Genomic DNA, 20,627 nt, shown 5'->3' with positions numbered 1-20,627 from the left:
GCTAAATGCAATGGGATTTCTGGATTTGAAACTGGAACAGAAAAAGGGTGTTGCGTTAATGGAGAAACTGGTGAAATTTAAATCAAGTCTAGAGTTTAGACTGGAAACCAAAAAAAAATCTAAACCAAAACAAAACAGGGTTGAGTAATGACAGAGGCACATGGGAGAGATATCTAATCTAGTCTGAACAGTGGGTCCAAGAAGAAATACCAGGAGGAATGTGGACTGAGACATAAGGCTGAGCTGGGGTTAGCCGGGGGAGTCCGGGCAGCTGATGGAACGGAAGAGGAGTGTGTTTTCCCAGCAAACAGGACAGCAAGTGTGCAAGGCCCTAATGTGACAGACAGAACACGGCATGCTCAAGGATCAAAAGACATTTAACATAGCTGGCAGAGTAGGGACAGGTGCTGTTCGCAGTAAGAGCTAAATTAAAGCAGCTATTTATTATTTTTCTTTCACTTAAACCCATCTTTATGTTTAATTTCTTCCTTCAAACTGTCATTCCATTTTTTCCCTTCTTTTCCTTTTCCTTTTCTAATGCCATCTATTGCCTTGTCTAGACCACCGGCACCATGGGGCCACACCTGGCCTAAGCCCTCTTGGTGCTTTACAGGCTTTAAAAATCTGGCACAGCCTCCTTATCTGGATTATTCCCAGACATTCAAACATCACCCTCCATCCCAGTCAGGATGGGCTCCAAATGGTTTCCACTTCTCCAACCTCCTCAGGCTCTTAGTGTTCCTCTTTCCTCACCTGATTCTGATCTATTCAGAAAGGGTCCAACCTTGGGATGCCTTGTGCAGCCCACAGGGAACTGTCTCCTGGCTAAAATTTTGCCCCATGTTTTGTCAATGGTAAAAACTTTGGTATGTAATTGTCCTTTGAAAGTTTCATGTATGTTCTTTAACTTTTTTACATAAAATTTTCCTCAAGAGCTAAGATGGCATCAACCAACCTTTCATCATTGCACAGAATACCTAGTAAGTACAAGTCAAAAAAAGAGAAGGAAAATGGAAACCCACACAACCTGCAGCAGGAAGAGATCACTGAAAAGACCCAAGACCTTCCTGTGGAGAAAAACAGATACTAAAAAAGCTATGTGCTGCATCATACTTTGTAAAGTTCAAAAACTAAATACATATTCAAGCACACATACATATGTAAATGATTCAACAAGAAGCAATTGTTTTATTTATTTAAATTTTTAAAAAATTTTTATTTCTGAGAGATAGAGACAGTGTGAGCAGGGGAGGGTCAGAGAGAGAGGGAGACACAGAATCAAGACAGGCTCCTGGCTCTGAGCTAGCTGTCAGCAGAGAGCCCGACGCAGGGCTCGAACCCACGAACCGTGAGATGGTGACCTGAGCTGAAGTTGGATGCTTAACTGACTGAGCCACCCAGGCACCCCAAGAAGCAATTGTTTTAAATTTAATTCCAGGGGCAGCTGGGTGGCTCAGTCAGTTAAGCATCTAACTCTTTATTTCAGCTCAGGTCATTGATCTCAGTTTGTGAGTTTGAGCCCTGCATCGGGTTCCATGCTAACAGTGTGGAGCCTGCTTTGGATTCTCTCCCTCTCCTTCTGCCTGCTCCTTGCTCATGCTCTCTCTCTCAAAATAAATAAACTTAAAAAAATTTTTTTTAAATCCCACCCAAGGATTCCTGGGTGGCTCAGTTGGTTGAACATCCAACTCTTGATTTCAGCTCAGGTCATGATCTTAGGGTCATGGGTCGAAGCTTGCATTGGGCTGTGCATGGAGTGTGGAGCCTGCTTGACATTCCCCCTCCCTCCCTCCCTCTCTCTCCCTTCCCCCACTCCCCACTTGTGCTCTCTAAAAATAAAAAAAATTTAAAAAACACTTAAAATTTACTTGCAAAACAATTAACGTAGTATTATATTAGTTTCAGGTGTACAACATAGTGAATTGACAATTCTATATACAATATTCAGTGCTCATCACAATGTGTACTTTTTAAAAAAAATATTTATTTATTAGAGAGTACACAGGTGTACACATACGTATGAGAGGGACAGAGAGAATCCCAAGCAGTCTCTGTGTCCACACAGGGCTCAGTCTCATGAACCGTGAGATCAGGATGTGAGCCAACATCAAGAGTCTGAGGCTTAACCAACTGAGCCACCCAGGCAGCCCATGATACATGTACTCTTAATCCCTTTCACTTATTTTCCCTCATCTACCCAGCCCTCTGATAACCACGTTTGTTCTCTATAGTTAAGAATCTGTTTTTGTGGTTTGCCTCTTTTTAAATTTGTTTTGTTTCTTAAATTCTACATATGAGTGGAATCATATGGTAATTGTCTTTCTCTGACTGACTTATTCACTTAGGATTATACTCTCTAGGATCCCTCTATGTTGTTGCAAATGTTTCATTCTTTTTATGGCTGAATAATATTTCATTGTGTATATATACCACATCTTCTTTATCCACTCATCTATCAATGGACACATACGTTGTTTCCAAATCTTGGCTACTATGATACAATAAACATAGGGGTGCATATATCTTTTAGAATTAGTGTTTTTGTGTTCTTTGAGTAGTTCTATTTTAATTTTCTGAGGAAACTTCATACTGTTTTCCACAGTAGCTATACCAGTTTGCAGTCCCACAACAGTGTATGAAGGCTCCTATTTCTCCACATCCTCACCAACACTTGTTGTTTCTTGTGTTGTTGATTTTAGTCATTCTGACAGGTGTGATATATCATCACCCTGTGATTTTAATTTGCATTTCCCTGATAAGGAATGACGTTGAGCATCTTTTCAAATGTCTACTGGCCATCTGTATGGCTTCTTTGGAGAAATGTCTGCTCATGCCTTCTGCCCATATTTAAATTGGATTATTGTGGGTGTTGAGTTAAATCAGTTCTTTATATTTTGAATAATAGCCCTTTGTCAGGTATGTCATTTCCAAGTATCTTCTTTCATTTAGTAGGTTGTCTTTTAGTTTTGTTGACTCCTTGGCTGTGCAGAAGTTTTTTATTTGGATGTACTCCCAATAATTTGTTTTTGCTCGTTTCCCTTGCTTGAGGAGACATATCTAGAAAAATGTTGCTATGATCGATGTCAGATAAATTACTGCCTGTATTCTCTTCTAGGATTTTTACAGTTTCAGGTCTCACATTTAGGTCTTTAATTCATTTTGACCTTATTTTTGTGTATAGTGTAAGAAAGTGGTCCAGTTTCATTCTTTTGCAAGTTGTTACCCAGTTTTTCCAACCCCATTTTTGAAGAGACTGTTTTTACCCACTGCATATTTTTGCCTCCTTTGTTGAAGAGTAATTGATCATATAATTGTGGGTTTGTTTCTTTATTCTGTTCCATTGATCTATGTGTCTGTTTTTACATCAGTACCATAGTGCTTTTACTAATATACTTTTGTAGTATATCTTGAAATCTAGGATTGTGATACCTCCAGTTTCGTTTGTTCTTTTTCAAAACTTCTTTGGCTATTTAGGGTCTTTTGTGGTTCCATACAAATTTTGGAATTGTTTGTTCTATTTCTGTGGAAAATGCTATTGATATTTTGAGAGAGACTGCATTAAGTCTATAGATTGCTTTGGATAGTATGGACATTTTAAGAATATTTGTTCTTATAATTCATGCATATAGAGTATCTTTCCATTTGTCTGTCATCTTCAATTTCTTTGATCAATGTTTTACAGTTTTCAGAGTACAGATCTTTTACCTCCTTGGTTAAGTTTATTCCTAGGAATTTTATTATTTTTGGTGTAATTGTAAATGGGATTGTTTTCTTAATTTCTCTTCCTGCTATTTCATTATTAGTGTATAGAAATGCAACAGATTTTTGTAGATTGATTTTGTATCCTGCAACTTGACTGAATTCATTTATCAATTCTAGTGGTTTCTTGGAGTCTTTCGGGTTTTCTAGATATACTATCATGTCATCTGTAAACAGTGATACTTTTACTTCTATACTGATTTGGATGCCTTTCTTTGTTTTTGTTGTCTGACTTCTGTGGCTAGGACTTCCAGTATAATGCTGAATAAAATGGTGAGAGGAGATAACCTTGTCATGTTCTTGACCTTAGGAAAAAGGCTCTCAGTTTTTTTTCCCCATTAAGAATTATATTAGCTGTGGGTTCTTCATGTATGGTATTGAGATATAGTTCCTCTAAACCTACTTTGTTGAGGGTTTTTTTGTTTTTAAATCATGAATGGATGCTGTACATTGGCAAATGCTTTTCTTTGTTTATTCACATGATCATACGGTTCTTTTTTTTTTAATATATCTTTTTTTTTAAGGTTTTATTGATTTCTGAGAGAGAGAGAGACAGCATGAGCAGGGGAGGATCAGAGAGAGAGAAGGAGACAGAATTTGAAACAGGCTCCAGGCTCTGAGCTGTCAGCACAGAGCCTGACGCAGGACTTGAACCCACGAGCCGTGAGATCATGACCTGAGCCCAAGTCGGACGCCCAACCGACTAAGCCACCTAGGCGCCCCGATCATATGGTTCTTTATCCTTTCTCTTGATGTGACATATCACAGACTGATTTGCAAGTATTGAACCACCCTTGCAACCCAGGAAGAAATCCCACTTGATTGTAGTGAATGATTTTTTTTAAGGTACTGTTGGATTCAGTTAGCTGGTATTTTATTGAGGATTTTTGCATCTGTGTTCATCAGGTATATTGGCCTGTAGTTCTTTGTCTCTCTCTTTTTTATTATTTTTAAAATTTCTTTTACTTTGCTTTATTTTAATTTTTTGTAGTGTCTGTATCTGGTTTTGGTATCAGGATAATGGCCTCATAAAATGGATTTGGAAGATTTCCCTCCTCTTTTATTTTTTTGGAATAGTTTAAGAGTAAGTATTAACTCTTCTTTAAATGTTTGGTAGAATTCACCTGTGAACCCATCTGGTCCTAGAATTTTGTTTTTCAGGAGGTTTTTTATTTATTTGTTTTTAACTTGAGAGAAAGAGAGAGAGTGTGCGAGCAAGTAGGGGAGAGTGGCAGATGGGGAGAGAGGGAAAGAAAGAGAGAATCCCAAGCAGGCTCCACACTCAGCATGAAGCCCAGTGTAGGGCTAATCCCACAATCCTGGGATCATGACCTGTGCCGAAATCAAAAGTTGGATGCTCAACCGACTGAGCCATTAGGGTGCCCTGAAAGTTTTTTGATTACTGATTCAACTTCACTGCTGATAATTGATCTGTTCAAATTTTCTATTTCTTCTTGATTCAGTTTTGGGAGGTTACATCTTTCTAGGAATTTATCCATTTCTTCTAGACTGTCCAATTTGTTGGCATGTAATTTTTCATAATATTCTCTTATAATCCTTCACATTACTGCGTTGTTGATTTTATGTATCCTCTTATTTATTGGAGTCCTCTCTTTTTTGATGACTCTGGCTAAAGGTTTATCAATTTTGATCTTTTCAAAGACCCAGCTCTTGGATTCATTGATTTGTTTGTTTTTTAGTTTCTATTTCATTTATTTCTGCTTTAGTCTTTATTATTTCCTTCCTACTACTGGTTTGGAAGTTTGTTTGTTCTTCTTTTTCTAGCTCCTTTATGTGTAAAGTTAGGTTGTTTATTTGAGATTTTTCAACAAGAAACACATTTTTAAGAGGCATTATAAATACAAACTTAGGGTAATGGCTGTGTCTGGATGGAAGGCAGAGCGATGAGATGGGGAGGAACATATAGGTTACATAAGCTGTTTTTCCTGGGTAGGATGGTGGGTTCATGGATATTCATTATTTTAAAAATGAAAATAAAGTAATGGAGCATAATGCATAGGTGGCCAAAAAAATTAGTAAGATGTTGAAATTAAATGCCTATAGAAAGAAACAATCTTTATGGGATATTAAACATGTCTAACTGTTAAAACTGGATTTTTGTTTTAAATCTAGAACATATACATCCAAGATAAATGTTGCTCTTCACAAGTATCTCCCACATGTGACTATCAACATAGATTCCAAAACTTGTGACCACCGCTTTCCTTTCAGAAAGAACTTACAAGATACTCAAAAAGTAAGCTTTTTAAATATTATCTTCACAAAAATTTCTTCTTACTAAATTAGTTTAATGACTAGGATCAGAATAATCTTTGGTTGTTTCCTAAAATCAAATCCACTCTCTACAGACAAAAATCACCACTGGGGATATTTAAAAGAACAAGACAAGTCTCAGAAGTCAGTCTTCAAAAGTTGGCAATGAGAGAAACACCTAAATAAGAGCATGGTCATGGCCATTACTTAACTCTGAACTTGGCTATGAACAATATCCCATGCAAACATTCAAGGACAGTGGCAGCCATAAACTTAAGAGTGCAGCCCTCTGGAATGCAGCAACCTGAGGTGGTTTCAGAATACCCGAAGAAGCCCGGCCTGTCCAGACACAGGGGGACTACTGCTGAAAGGGATTTTGAGAGGCCCTCTAGTTGCTGCATTTAACCAGACTGTGATCTTACATTTATGATTGTTACTTTAATACCTGCATTGTCTTTAATTTTTCAAGGCTGTGACATATCTATTAAATTCTTTTATTGTCAGGGCACCTGGGTGGCTCAGTCGGTTAAGCGTCCAACTTCGGCTCAGGTCATGACCTCACGGTTCATGGGTTCGAGCCCCGCCTCGGCCTCTGTGCTGACTGCCAGCTCAGAGCCTGGAGCCTGTTTCAGATCCTGTGCCTCCCTCTCTCTCTGACCCTCCCCTGCTCATGCTGTTGTTCTCTCTCAGAAAGAAATAAAACATTAAAAATTTTTTTTAAATTATTTTATTGTCTTATTAATTCTAGGAGATACTATTATAACTGGCACACTTCTACATTTGACAGATAATCAAACTGAAAAAGTGAAATTAATTAGAGTTTATGGCAGCATCAGATCCCGAATCCAAGTCTCCTAACTTTCAGTTCTATGGTTATTCAACCAGTCCAAACTAAATATAAACATCTAAACCAAAATCACCTGCTTTGGAGAACAATGAGGAAGGGAGACTCACATCTGAGTCTCAGAAACAATACTTACTGCGAGCTGTAGAGCCAACTCAAACTGTTTGTCCTGGAGAAGCTGTTGGATTTGGGTTGCCATGGGGACAGGAATAAGTCTCCAAACAAAATGATTGCTGGCCACATAGATAATGTTTGATCTGGGGGCAGGAATAAGGGATATCAGCAAAAGGGCACAGGCTTTATGATGACAGAGGTTATTTTAAAGCTTTGCAACATGGCAGCTACAATAAAAAAGAAATTTCTTACCCTCCCGAAGTAATGAAGCGGGGCCTTTGCAATTCAATGCTCTGGACCAGAAGCCTTGGCTCAAATGTTCGGATCTCTACATATCGAGGCAAAACTGCAATGATGTAGGGAGGCTGGTGCTCTACACAAGAAAGAACACCTTGAATTGCAGATCTGGTCTCAGGCTTTAGGTTTATGGGCTGCTATAGTTTCCCATTTCTAAGGTGCATTTAAACGGGATCTCCAAGTAGTCCACTAGTCAAATACTAAGCCAGGATCCTATACTGTGATACCCGAAGGGAAAAAAATGTGTTTTGTCCAAGTGATGCTAAGAGAAATCTCTTATACAAAAAGGATGCATCCAGCTTCGCTGACAGTGACATGACCCCACACCTACCATCTCCTTCAGACGACTGGGTGAAACCTTCATCTGCTCCCTTTCTCACCAGTCACAAAACTAAACCAGAGAAAGACAAGCAGCAGCAGCAGCCCCTAACAACGCATCAGAGGGAGAATAAGGTTACATGACCTCTTCTTGCATTCTCTTAGGAAGGGCAGGAGGAAGGCAATTTCCTTTTTCCCTAAAATGAGGCTAAGGAAAGAATTCCACATTTCTGGCCAAAGTTATTTCTGCTTGAGATTTTCACAGGGAAAAGATGCAAAACTCCACCTGATGCTTAATGGTTCACAGAGAAGGCAGCTGGATGGCACTCTCAGGGTGGCAGTTTTCTACCACTGATGTGAGGTATCTAGAATGTAGAAGAGTGGTTGCCAAGGGCTGAGGGAGGGAGAAATGAGTTGTTACTTAATGGATATAGAGTTTTAGTTTTGCAAGATGAAAATGTTCTGAAATCTGTTGCATGACATTATGAATGTATGTAATAACTGAACTGTACACTTAAAAATGGTTAAGACGATAGATTTTATGTTATTTTGATCACAATTAAAACTGGAAATTTTAAAATGTAAAAAAATAGTAAGAAATGAATCACTAGATGGCATAATTATCATACAGAAATTTAGCCTCAAAGATTATATTATTCATAGTTTCTTAGTATGGCTAACTAGCTATGAATTTATTTTCCTCATTTATTTTCTGATAAAAAGTTTTTTATATTAGATTTGCAATTTATACTCTACATCGAGTAAAAATTTTAAACACAGAAGGGAACTGGATTAAGTAATACTTCCATCACTTTGAACGCTATCGTTCTGGCTAGGTTGGCATTTTTCGTCTTACAAAAAAAATTAAAATAAAAGTTAAAAACATGGTTTTGTATTGGATTTTTTACTTTCCTTTTTATGCTGTCCTCATTTTTAAAATCTAGTACAAATCCCTTTGGTGTTAATTTGTATAAATGCCTAAAATGTCTCTCCTTTAATCTGGTCTAATTAAAAAGGTAATCTATAACAGAAACGCTCTTATCATTGCCTAGTCTCCTCAACTCTTTGACAACAGAGATGGTCTACATCTTTTTGTATCTTCAAAACTTGGCAGAGTGGCTGGTATAGAGCAGATATGTAATTAATGGACAATAATGACCTATTCAGCAAGCATTTCCTAAAAGGCTATGATGTTTCAGGCCCTACTCAGTGGATCAAGACACGAGTCCAGAGCTCACAGAGCTCCTACATGAGCAGAGGAGAAGAAAGTTCACTGTATCCAGTGGGACAGTGTGGGTACCATGACAGGGAAAGCTGAAAGGGCTTCGGAGGCACCAAGGGGGAAGTGACTAATTCTGCCTGCGCATCTGAGAAGACTTCACAAAGGAAGTGCCACTGAAGAGGGCCTTGTCATGTGAGCTAGACAGGGCTGGGCAGAGAAGAAAGGAAGAGCAATAGTGCGGTGATGATCACTCCGTGAGTGGGGGGTGTCCACGATGACTGCAGCCTGGGGGAAGTGGTAAAGTTGAGAGGAGAAATATAAGCGAAGTTTAAAATGCACACCATCTAAGGAGTTTAGTTTTCCTCACTCCGATGGTGGTTCTCCCACCCTACCTAGAAAGAATGCCCTCTCCCCACCTCAGTATGTTAAGGCACAGAACTGTTTTTGAGAAACACTGCCAAAGGCACCGGGCACTAACAAAGGGACTCTTACCCTAGAGAATCTGAAACATTCTTCAAGCATATTATACACATCTTCATCAGTTCTCCCACAGCTCCTCTTCTGAAGGGAAAACAAGGGTCCTCTAGAACACCACGAAGCTTCTCGTGCAGCTCTGAGCCCCTCAAACTTGTTAATATACATAATCTTGGGCTTTATAAAATATTGTCCTTTTGATTCATCTTCCTTCTGACCTGTTCATCTCTAACCACCACCAGAATAATTACCCTAGAACATGACGCTTTTATCAAAGCATTTACCATTCAGGAATCTACTGGCCTGTCAGACCTCTGCAGGGACATCTAACTGGCATGACCCATATTCCTCTATAATTCAAGCCACCTGTTTTAGCCAGGGCAGTCTCTGTAATGGGCTGTCACAAATTAGCCTTTCTGACTATTTTTCAAACGATTTTTTCTACCTAGACAGGAACTTTTTTGCAAGCCACAACGTAAACTCCCTGCTTGCTCCGGTTCAATCGTACCTATGAAATGAAACTTCTTCCTGACAAGTTGAAAAATGAACTGCCCTTTTCTGAACTACTGAATCTCAGCTCATCCAATTTAACCCCTTATGTGGTGCCTTATTTTATCTCTTTATCCAAGATGTAATCCTTACCTCCCCAGCTAGAGTCCTTAAAGATGGCATGTCTGTATGCCCCACTCCACAGCAGTAACTATTTTTAAAATGCTCACTCTTCTGACTGAATATGAATTGCTGCAAGGGTGGTCACACACTCCAGGCAATGCCACTGCTGAGACCCTGAAGCAGGTGGAGGAGCAGCAACACCTAACGTGGAGGGCAGAGACTGACATCTAAACGCAATGTGCACCTCCAAGCTACAAAAACAGAAGCAATAATCACATCAAAGGCACTTCAATACTGAGCTGCATGTGTTACAGGAATAAATAAAGGATTTCCACAAACTTCCAAGTGTAGTCTATCTGGGAGAGGACACAATAAAACCATTACAAAGAAGGGAAAATGAAAAGGACTAAGAAGTAAAAATATATACCAGTAGACAATCACTTCCTAAAACACACAACTCTGTACAACTCTGTTCATATCTTTCCCCCGCAGGGGCAAAACCCAGCTTCCTACAAAAACCAGAATATCCCATTTATAATGATCTCACACTTGGCTTACAGGAACGGGAACCGAGAGTAAATGACACTGTAAACCACAGTTTGATGAAGCTGTGAAAGGGATTCACTCCGCTAGGATGGCTCACAACCCCAGCCCACAGTGGGAAAGAGCCGCTATGGTGGTCTCACCCATGGCCACTGGTATGTCTGTCCAGTTCAAGGCACATTTCTGTGTGCATATCCCCTCCTCATTGAGCACCACGGTGAGATCATCCTGACCCACAGCCACTTTTCCATCTGCCAGAGGTGCAACTAACGGCTCCAGCTGTTTTCCTGTTGGAAAGAGCTCTTTGATGGACCCCTTTCCATCGACCTATAGGAAGACACAAAGTGAGTCAACCAGCATCTCTTGCCAGAGGCATGAATATGGCCTGAAAAATCCAAATATAACCCCAAGCCTACAGAAGCCAATAATATTCCTTGCTTGGCATAAGGAAATATTATAGAGTTTGTTATGACAAATTGTGTCATCACAATGACAGAACCAGTTCTCTTTTTCTCTAACACAGAGCCACAAGCATCTGGCCTGGCAACTAACAATGTCAAGTGCTGGTGAGGATGCAGAGTGACTGGAACACTCACTCGCTGCTGATGAGAATACAAAATGGTACAGCCACTTTGTTTGTTGGCTTCTTATAAAGTTATATAGACACTTACCATATGACCCAATAATCCCATTCCTTAGGCACTTACTCAAGAGAAGTAAAAACTTAGGTTTACACGAAAACCTGTATGCAAATGTTTATAGCACCCTTATTCATAAGGGTGTAAAAATTGGAAACAACTTTGTCCTTCAACTGATGAATGGATGAACAAACTATAGTACATCCATACCACGGACTACTACTCAGCCAAAAGGAATATAATGACACGCACAATACAGATGGATGTCAAACGCATTATGCCAAGTGAAAGAAGTCATATTCAAAAGGCTACATACGGTAGGATTCCATTTATATGACATTCTGGAAAAGGCAAAACTATAAGAGATGAAGAACAGGTCAGTGATTACTAGAGGCTGGGGCATAGAAGGAGCGGTTGACTTCAGAGGGGCAGCATGGGGGCATTTTTTGAGTGATGGAGGTACTCTGAATCTTGATCATGGTGGTGGCTACACAACTCAAGGCATCCGTTAAAAACTCAGAACTATACATCAAAAAGAATAAATTTTACTGTATGTATATAAACAATTTTTTAATAGCTTGGGCCTAAACCAAGATTTCCACCCCCCTCAAAAGACTGTACCCTCGAGAAGATGATGACAGCATTCAAGGGAGTCAGAGGGAGCCCAAGCCAGTTTCAGGCTTTGTATCCCAAACTCTCATGAACTTCTTTTAGCACCTATATGTCTCACTGTTATTCTGCTAATCAGTCAGCTGGAGAGCAGGGATTCCTCTATGAGTTTGCAACTCTGATGCTTATAAAATGAGGACATTCTAACAATGTAAATGTGGAACAGATAATGAAGAGCTAACACAGTAAGGAGTGGGGAAATGGGGAGATGTGGAGATGAGGAGAGAGATTTCTAGAATTGTCAAGTCTGGAATATGAGAGGGTAAGCTCAAATTTAGGTTCTGCCATGAAATGAATGGTGTATCAACCATATCTACATACATTATGCCTACTGGACAGAAAAAACTAATATTGTGGATATTTATACCACTTAGGAGAAGGAAAAAAAGATTAGAAAACAATGTGTATGACTGTTTCGTAAACAGGAGGACCTCGCATGCCCAAAGATGAACAGTAACTATTCCTGAGTCAATGGATTATGGATGATTATATTTCTTTTATTTTCCTTATCTATATTTCCTTATTTTTTTTATAATAAACACATGTGGCTTTTAAAATTTTTTAAATGAAAGTAAAAATCATTTAAAAAATAAATGTACAAAAAAATTTGGAAAAATAGGAAACTCAAAGGCTTCAAAATACTTAATACTAAAATTAGTTTATAATTCCTGAGCACTGAAGCCTTAAGATGGCAGTCCATGATAATGCTGTTGGACAGAGGCAAGCAGCCCTTATGATCTGTTCCAATAATTAGATACAAGATGTGGACAATTCATTATGTACAGAACTGAGAGTTAATGCTGCCTCACTTCAGACAGCTATTTGTGGAGATGCTGAGAAGCATAGAAAAGAACCAAATACACAAACACAAGCCCTGTTATGCCAATACACCACTTAAGGCAGTCTCTTGACCTGTAGTTCAGAAGCACGTGATCATGTCCCCCAGGTAAACTGATATACGCAAAATAATAAGTTTACCCTTATTAGGTAGTAGTCTCTCTTGAAACCCACACAGATAGAATTTTCACACCATGCCATGGACTTGGGCACATCTGGTACACTAAAGTCCCCCTGAGGAAAGAGAGCAAGAGTTCAAATGGAAAGATGTTAAAAGAAACCATGATCTTCCTGTTATTCCACACCCACTCTGCAAAATCAACCTCACCCTCATCTAAACACAATTCTGTAAGCACAAGGCTGGGAAACCATCTGTGATAAAAATTTAAGTCACGCATGAACTGGATGACTGGATGCCTTTAGAAAAGGTGAAAACCCACTCTAAAATAAACCCATCTATATAAATGCTGTAGAACCTCTCGGAAGGCCAGGAGACTATTGATGAGTGGCCATGAACAGGCTCTCCTGTACTCAGAGAGAGCCTTCATCGGGAGAAAACTCCAAGACTGAGACCCTGACCTTCTGTGTCACCGAACAGGAGCCTTTTCAAGCAGTGAATCAACGTGCACTTTACCTGCAATTCGTGAAATTCCCTGTCCTTCCAGAAATAGAGCTGCAGCTTCTTTTTCACCGCCACACACATCCGCAACACCTCCTCACCAGTCTCTGTGTGCTGGGAAGAGACACCCAGAGCAAATGAGTACGTGTATACGATGGCTCCATGACTGAGTAACCGATAAATGAGAGACTGTCTACCCTGAAATGGCTATGAATCTGAAAATTCCCTGTAATACAAAGTCATCCTACAGATGAGCTGTATGGAATAACACCGTTTTTCTAAAACGTACTTAAAAACAACAGGCTGAGGAGCGCTTCCTCCCGGAGGACTACCAGCCAAAGGCCCCAACCCCAGCAAATCTCTTGCATATTCGTAAGTCATACGGGAAAATCCCAGGGCAGGCCTTCACCTATGGAAATGTTTTCTCCTTTATCTTTCTTTCTTTCTTTTTTTAAATGTTTTTTATTTATTTCTGAGAGAGAGAGATACAGCATGAGCAGGGGAGGGTCAGAGAGAGAGGGAGACAGAGAATTGAAAGCAGGCTCCAGGCTCTGAGCTGTCAGTCAGCATAGAGCCTGATGCAGGGCTCGAACCCACGAACTGCGAAATCATGACCTGAGCCAAAGTCGGATGTTTTAATTGACTGAGCCACCCAGGCGCCCCGTTTCCTCCTTTTTCTTAAATGTTTCTCGCTCATGGCTGTCAATATATGCTAGTCAGGATCAGCATGTGTCACTGGCCACTTAATCCTTAAAGGAGCAGGGGAAAGAAAATGTCTAAACATAAAGCAGTGTCAACACAGACGACAAATGCTAAAAAGCAATCAAGCTGAGTAGAGGGGTAAGGCAGATTGTGAACAATGTAAGGATGATAAATTGGCAAAAATTAGGAGAAATGTCTTTCCTGAATAACAAAAAACATCCTAAAGACAAAGAAGACAATAATATGTTCAGAACAAGATCAATTTAATGTCCNTGATAAATTGGCAAAAATTAGGAGAAATGTCTTTCCTGAATAACAAAAAACATCCTAAAGACAAAGACAATAATATGTTCAGAACAAGATCAATTTAATGTCTTATAGTAATGCCCACCATATTCTTACGTCTGGATTTTCCCCCTAATGGTCTGTCCATGGCAAATCCTTTTATTTTTTAATGTTTATTCATTTTTGAGAGACAGAGACACAGCGCAAGTAGAGGAGGCGTAGAGAGAGAGGGAGACACAGAATCTGAAGCAGGCTCCAGTCTCTCAGCTGTCAGCACAGAACCCGACGCAGGGCCCAAACTCACAAACTGCAATATCATGACCTGAGCTGAAGTCAGATATTGAACCAAGCCACCCAGGCGCCCCTCCATGGCAAATGCTTTTATCCTGAATTAGTTGCCTCCTCTGGTGCTCTAACCAGCATACACACTGGGAACCCAAATGTTTCATCTTCAGACCACATACAAAGGGGGAAATTTCTCTAATATGATCTCAAACCAAACACTTTCTTTGGAGTCTCTGCTGGGTTTGGATATCCATGTTATTCTTCCCATCTAATGACAGGAATAATATAGGAAAGACTATTAAAATACAAAGTCAAATTTCACCTTGCCTACACTTACCTCGAGGTCACATGTGAACAGTGATGATCCCTTTGCCTTTGAAACCGTAGTGATTTGTTGAAATGTCAATAGGTCATGGACATAAATGTTATTTTCTGTTTGGAAGGAAATATAACAACCTTGTAAATTATCATAATTCTCTCCATACACAAAAGTAACTATCAGAAGAACCAAAAGGTGAATGTTGGTTGAAGCTGTATCTTTCAGTTTCATTAACAATGATTTATTCTGATCTATTATTAGAATTATATTCCAAAATGTTTAAAAGGCCACTTTTGTTCCTTTAAATTTGGGCTGGCTTGTGTAAGAGAGCTCTTTCACTTAGCAAAGCCCTCCTATACTCTGTCTTCCTCAAGTCTAGAAATTTTTGATGCAATATTTGTGTAAGAATTGGCTTTTGGGGTGCCTGGGTGGCTCAGTCAGTTAACCGTCCAACTTCGGCTCAGGTCATGATCTCACTGCTTGTGGGTTCGAGCCCTGTGTAGGCTGTGTTGACAGCTCAGAGCCTGGAGCCTGCTTCAGACTGTGTGTCTCCCTCTCTTTCTGCCCCTTCCCTACTCGCGCTCTCTCTCTCAAAAATGAATAAATGTTTAAAAAAATTAAAAAAAAAAAAAAAAAAGAATTGGCTTTCAAAGCTACTTTCAGTAGGAGGCCTCAATAAAAGAAAGGAAACCGTCTGTGGGTTTTGTACAATCCCATGATGCGGCTTTCTTTTCTAGCAAAGCAAGCGAAATAATTTCACTCCAGCCTCCTATCTAGTTTCACTAATGAAGATTTCGTTATTTTAAATGTTCCTCTCTCGACCTACATTTAAAATTATTCTACCATTTGGGCCCTGGGCTGAACAGGGAAAGTTCTAGTTCTCTGTTGCCAATAAAAGGCCTCAATGGCTGCCTTCAATGGAATCCATGGCTTTTCAGACAAGGCCTGAATAGTCTGACCTTGAGTCTGATCTCCTGCCACTGTGTCACTCTCCACCACACATCCTAAGACTGGCCAGACCACAGGGCCTCTGCTTAAAATGCTCTGCCTTCCTCTCCCTTCCTGTCAAAATCTTAACCACCCACTAGATGATGCTGTCGCTCCCATTAAGATTCACAACATTTTTAAAAATAAATTTCCATTGTAACATCACACTGTATCATGATTATTTTCTGTCATTTCAGTCTTCACAATCAGAATATAAACTCAAAGACAGAAACCATGTCTCCTTCAACTTGGTATCCCCAATGCCTAGAGCAGGGCTCAATAAGTATCTGCTCAAGGACTCCATGACTGAATGAATGAATGGCACTCCTTGGAAAACAGAGCTCAAGTGTAGGAGGGACGCTGCTGTCTTTACTATTTGTGTGGCCTGCTATGTCTGGTGTGGAACAGGTCAGTTTCAATGACTCTCAAATCAACCATGAAAGAGTTAATCAGGTAACAGCTTTTGTTTTTTGACACATGAAATACAATTACAACCCCTCTGCTTACCTAATAGGCTGACCAGAATCTTAAACTGGGAAACCACGTGGATCTAGAAAGGAACAAATCATGAGACTCAATTAAACATTTCTGACAGGACTTAACAACTCTTCATTTAACTACAGTACTAAAAAGGGACTAAAGAGTCTATGCCAATGACAGGGATCAGACTTATATTTATGTGTAATCACAATGCCTGCTCACTGTAGAGGATCTCAGGCACATGATGGATGGACCATGATCCCTGTGTTAAGTGTGAGAACAGATAGCAAAGGATTCAGAGTTAATAAAAATGCTACCAAAGTTCTAGCTTTGACAGGGTCTCTCTCATAGAAGTCAAATATTCTTGTAGCGCCCACCATGACTGCCTACCTGCTGAATCTTTTTGGAGAAGTTTTTATTGGATTTCTCTAGTGTCACTTCAAACCTGTTGCAACCTATGGAAAAGAAACAAACGTTCATAGTTCCAAACACAGGGATATGTGCAAAAATAACCCTAACAAAAATGCTCTTCCATCCTGCTCTACTACATGAATCCACAAATTCCTAAAAGACTAGAAGCTGGAGATCTACACTAGACAGCTGTCTTCATGGAGTAGAAGAAGTTGCTTTCAATTCCAATTTTAGAACAGAGGGTTTCATACACCTTCACTTAAACACTGGCACTGGCAATCATATGACAGAAGTTCACTGAAGCTTACAAGGTACCTGTGAGTCTGAAGGTCTTATCCTGCAATATAGGACCTTGGCTAAGTGTTTGTAAAAAGTCACAGTCAAATATAAGAGCCCTAGCAATGAAACCCAGCCCAAAGCATCCTCAGATCTAAACCAGCTAAACCCCAGCAGCTACCCTATGTTCTGCATCACGGGACAGAGCAAACACTCAACACTGTCCCCAAAATGAAAGCAATTTAATGCATCTACACTTATTGCCGCTTTCAGGAGATGCTACATCTGTTGGCGCTGCAGTAAAAAGGGAAGAAAGTTACACACTACAAAAATATGTCATGGCAGCTCTGTGGGAATGACAAAAATATTCAGCCTCAAAGGTCACCAAAAAGGCAAAAAGAGAGTAATTATCATAATAATGATAATAACAAACGAAGCAAAAACTAGGTGCCGGGTTCTGGGTTTAAAAATTGATGTGTATTTTCTAAAACTTCGCAACTACACCGAGAAGTAGGTATTACTATTCCAGTTTCATATGTGAAGCACCTGACAGGGCAAGTATTTAGGTTGCAGCCAGTGAGAGAGTGCCCAGAAGCAAACTCAGGGCTGACTGTAAAGCCTGTGTGCTGAGCCTACACTCTACCTGTCTCCCAGTTTGTGAAGAGACCGTTCAGGCTGCTGACCCCAGGCTGCTCCCCAACAGCTAGCAGGGCCCACACCACCAAGCTGGTCTGACTTCTTCCACATGTCCCTCAGCAGAGGAGATGAAGGGACTCTGGAGATGTAAGAGATTCAGAAATGTGCTCTGTATTCTGCTGCTGTATTTCACAAGGAAAAAAAAAACCTCAGCCACTTCCTATTTGATAAAGAGTTCTATATTTGAACTTCCAACAATTCTCCTTATAAGCAGAATTATCTAGGACTGAGGTTCTCAAATTTTTTGGTGTCAGGACTCTTCCATAACCTTAAAAATTATTGAGAANAGTCTGTGACTCCCTCTCTCTCTGACCCTCCCCTGCTCACAATGTCTCTCTCTCTCTCCTAGAAATAAAAAAAGAATTTTTTTTTTACTGTTTTTATTTATTTCTGAGAGAGAGAGAGAGAGACAGCATGAGCAGGGGAGGGGCAGAGAGAGAGGGAGATACAGAATCTGAAGCAGGCTCCAGGCTGTGAGCTAGCTGTAAGCACAGAGCCCGACGCAGGGCTCAAACCCACGAAGCGTGAGATTATGACCTGAGCCGAAGTTGGATGCTTAACTGACTGAGCCACCCAGGTGCCCCTACCAGGGTAGTTATTAAGACTGAGAAATTTTTAGGGGCACCTGGGTGGCTCAGTCAGTAGTATCTGGCTCTTGACTTAGGCTCAGGTCATGATCTCACGGTTTATGGGTTCAAGCCTCATGTCGGGCTCTGTGCAAGCAGTGTGGGGCCTGCTTGGAATTCTCCTTTCCCCTCTCTCTCTTTCATAAACCTTCTACTTTGACTTCTGGTTTCTCTTCTAACCAGGTGCCTTCCTCTTTTCCTATTTCAAGGGTAGCAGAAGAGTAGCAGAATAAGGTGATGGGTAGCAGAATCGGCCACCTCAAAATCTGCCACTTTGGTATAAGGATTATTTTGAGCTGAAGGTAATTGAGAAGAAACAGTTACAAGAAAAGCTCTCTCCCTCCAATTTGCCTAAAAACAGAACATATGTTTACAAAGGTGTCCCTCCACCTCCTCTCTACCAAGGACAAGATTTACTTAGTTGGAGACAACCCTAGATCCTCAGTGGCCCAGAGAGGACACCAGGGCAATCTACTAACAAACTTTACTAACTAGTCCTTACTGCGTTAGTCCCCTGTGTGTCTGTCTTCGAGCAATTTGCCATCCTAGAAACTCAAAGTCCTTTTCCTTTGTCTTATCACTTCTTTAAAAATTGTCTGTTTGTTAAGACGCTATATAAGCTCAAATTCCAACCAGCCCTCTGAGTTACCCATCACTGAGTGCTTCCACATGTATGTATATGTGTAATACACACGTTAATACACTTGTCATTCTTTTATTAATCTGTCTTTTGTTAGTCTAATTTACATTCCAACCAATGACCCTAAAATGGATAGAGGGAAAAATATTCCCCACCTCACACACCTGAAAGATGCCCTTGTTTCCCATGTGACCCTTGCCTGAGGTTCCAAAGGGAAGTACTCTTATCTTAAGCTATTTACTATAGAAAGTCTATTAGGCTGAACATTATGAAATGTAGTTTTTTCTAATATAGTCAATAATGACAAGGGCAGGGTTGCCTGGGTGGCTCAGTCAGTTGAGCGTCCAACTCTTGATTGCAGCTCAGGTAATGAGCCCACAGTCACAAGACCAAGGCCTCTCCTTCCCTCTCCAACCCTCTATCCCTCACACCTGTGCTGGGCATGGAGCCTTCTTAAGATTCTTTCTTCCTTTCTCCCGTTCCATCTGCCCCTCCCCCACTCTCACTCTCAAAAAATAAAATCAAATATGACAATTTCATATGGTTCAACATACTCAAGCATTTACAACAGATTTCTATATACTCTACAACTCCCAAGAATATTATCTAAACACAACAGTTTTCCATAAAAAGAACATCCAAGTAAAAGTAGGAAAAGGGAGTGAGGTACTTTTTTCTCTCCCAAAAGAGGAAACTCTAACAAAAAGATTTCAAATACTTATAGTTATTATTCTACATTTTACTGACAATGCCACGTTTGAGAGAGCTTTAGTTTTCAAAGTCCTTGCGTCTGACTTCAACAGTTCTGTGAGACAGACAGACAGTTTATAGAAGAGAAATATAATATTGGGAAAGACCTACTCAGAGTCATTTAGCCAAAGAAAACGAAACCTAGGCTCACCCCAGGTCTCTTCTCTCCTAGTCCACCTTTTACAAGTTAACAAAAGTTTTTAAACCAGTGGTTCCTAATTTTGTTTCCTATCCCATCATTCACACAAAAATCATATCCATCAGTAATATTTCTTATTTCTGACAGGGAGTCTCTAAGAAGTAAGGAGGGGAGGAACTTTCAACCCCACCTAAGGGGGTGGGTAGGGGAACAGAATCTAAAGAAAACAAAAAACCCTGGGGATTTTCACATGCTTCTCCCCACTTTTCCACTGTATTACTCTCAACCCCGATGATTTTTAATGATCTAGGAATCACTGATTTCACAGTTGTATACTAGCTATCAAAATTTTTTGCATGAGTACTAAACCATTTCTCTCGATTCTGGAGAGCTGCCACTTACCAGCATCTTTCCGGATCCTATAGAGAAGAAGGTGTCCTTGTTTGGTGCCAACAAGAAGCCATTCCTCTGCAAGAGAAAAGAATTGTGAGAAAGGTCAATCAGCTTCCATAAGACCCTATTTCTTGGGCTGGGGTTAGTAACTAGAAATCAAAGGGTCAAGAAAAGGAGTTGCTTTTGACAGCAGGTGTTTTGCAAACCTAAGGAATATTTTTTTTTTTTTAATATTTTTATTTATTTCTAGGAGAGAGAGAGAGACAGCGTGAGCAGGGGAAGGTCAGAGAGAGAGGGAGACACAGACTCTGAAATAGGCTCCAGGCTCTGAGCTGGCAGTCAGCACAGAGCCCAACGCGGGGCTCGAACCCACAAACCGCGAGATCATGACCTAAGCGAAAGTCGGACACTTAACCGA

General features: G+C 40.2%; 1 protein-coding gene across 1 annotated transcript in view; it reads right to left on the bottom strand.

Annotated features, from left to right (window-relative positions):
* Positions 1-20,627, bottom strand: part of VPS39 (VPS39 subunit of HOPS complex) — a 47,919-nt gene that overhangs the window by 19,485 nt on the left and 7,807 nt on the right. Inside the window, exons 2-10 of the mRNA XM_077764599.1 lie at positions 20,219-20,284; positions 16,669-16,733; positions 16,306-16,348; positions 14,830-14,924; positions 13,236-13,334; positions 12,743-12,835; positions 10,601-10,784; positions 7,244-7,364; positions 7,014-7,134 (exon numbers count right to left, since the gene is read on the bottom strand). Coding sequence (XP_077620725.1) covers positions 7,014-7,134; positions 7,244-7,364; positions 10,601-10,784; positions 12,743-12,835; positions 13,236-13,334; positions 14,830-14,924; positions 16,306-16,348; positions 16,669-16,733; positions 20,219-20,284 — 887 coding nt within the window. The remainder of the gene's footprint in view (positions 1-7,013; positions 7,135-7,243; positions 7,365-10,600; positions 10,785-12,742; positions 12,836-13,235; positions 13,335-14,829; positions 14,925-16,305; positions 16,349-16,668; positions 16,734-20,218; positions 20,285-20,627) is intronic.

This window comes from Crocuta crocuta, unplaced genomic scaffold (genome assembly GCF_008692635.1).
Source record: "Crocuta crocuta isolate KB4526 unplaced genomic scaffold, BGI_CrCroc_1.0 scaffold102, whole genome shotgun sequence".
NCBI lineage: Eukaryota > Metazoa > Chordata > Mammalia > Carnivora > Hyaenidae > Crocuta > Crocuta crocuta.
This window is presented reverse-complemented; position numbering and strand designations above follow the sequence as displayed.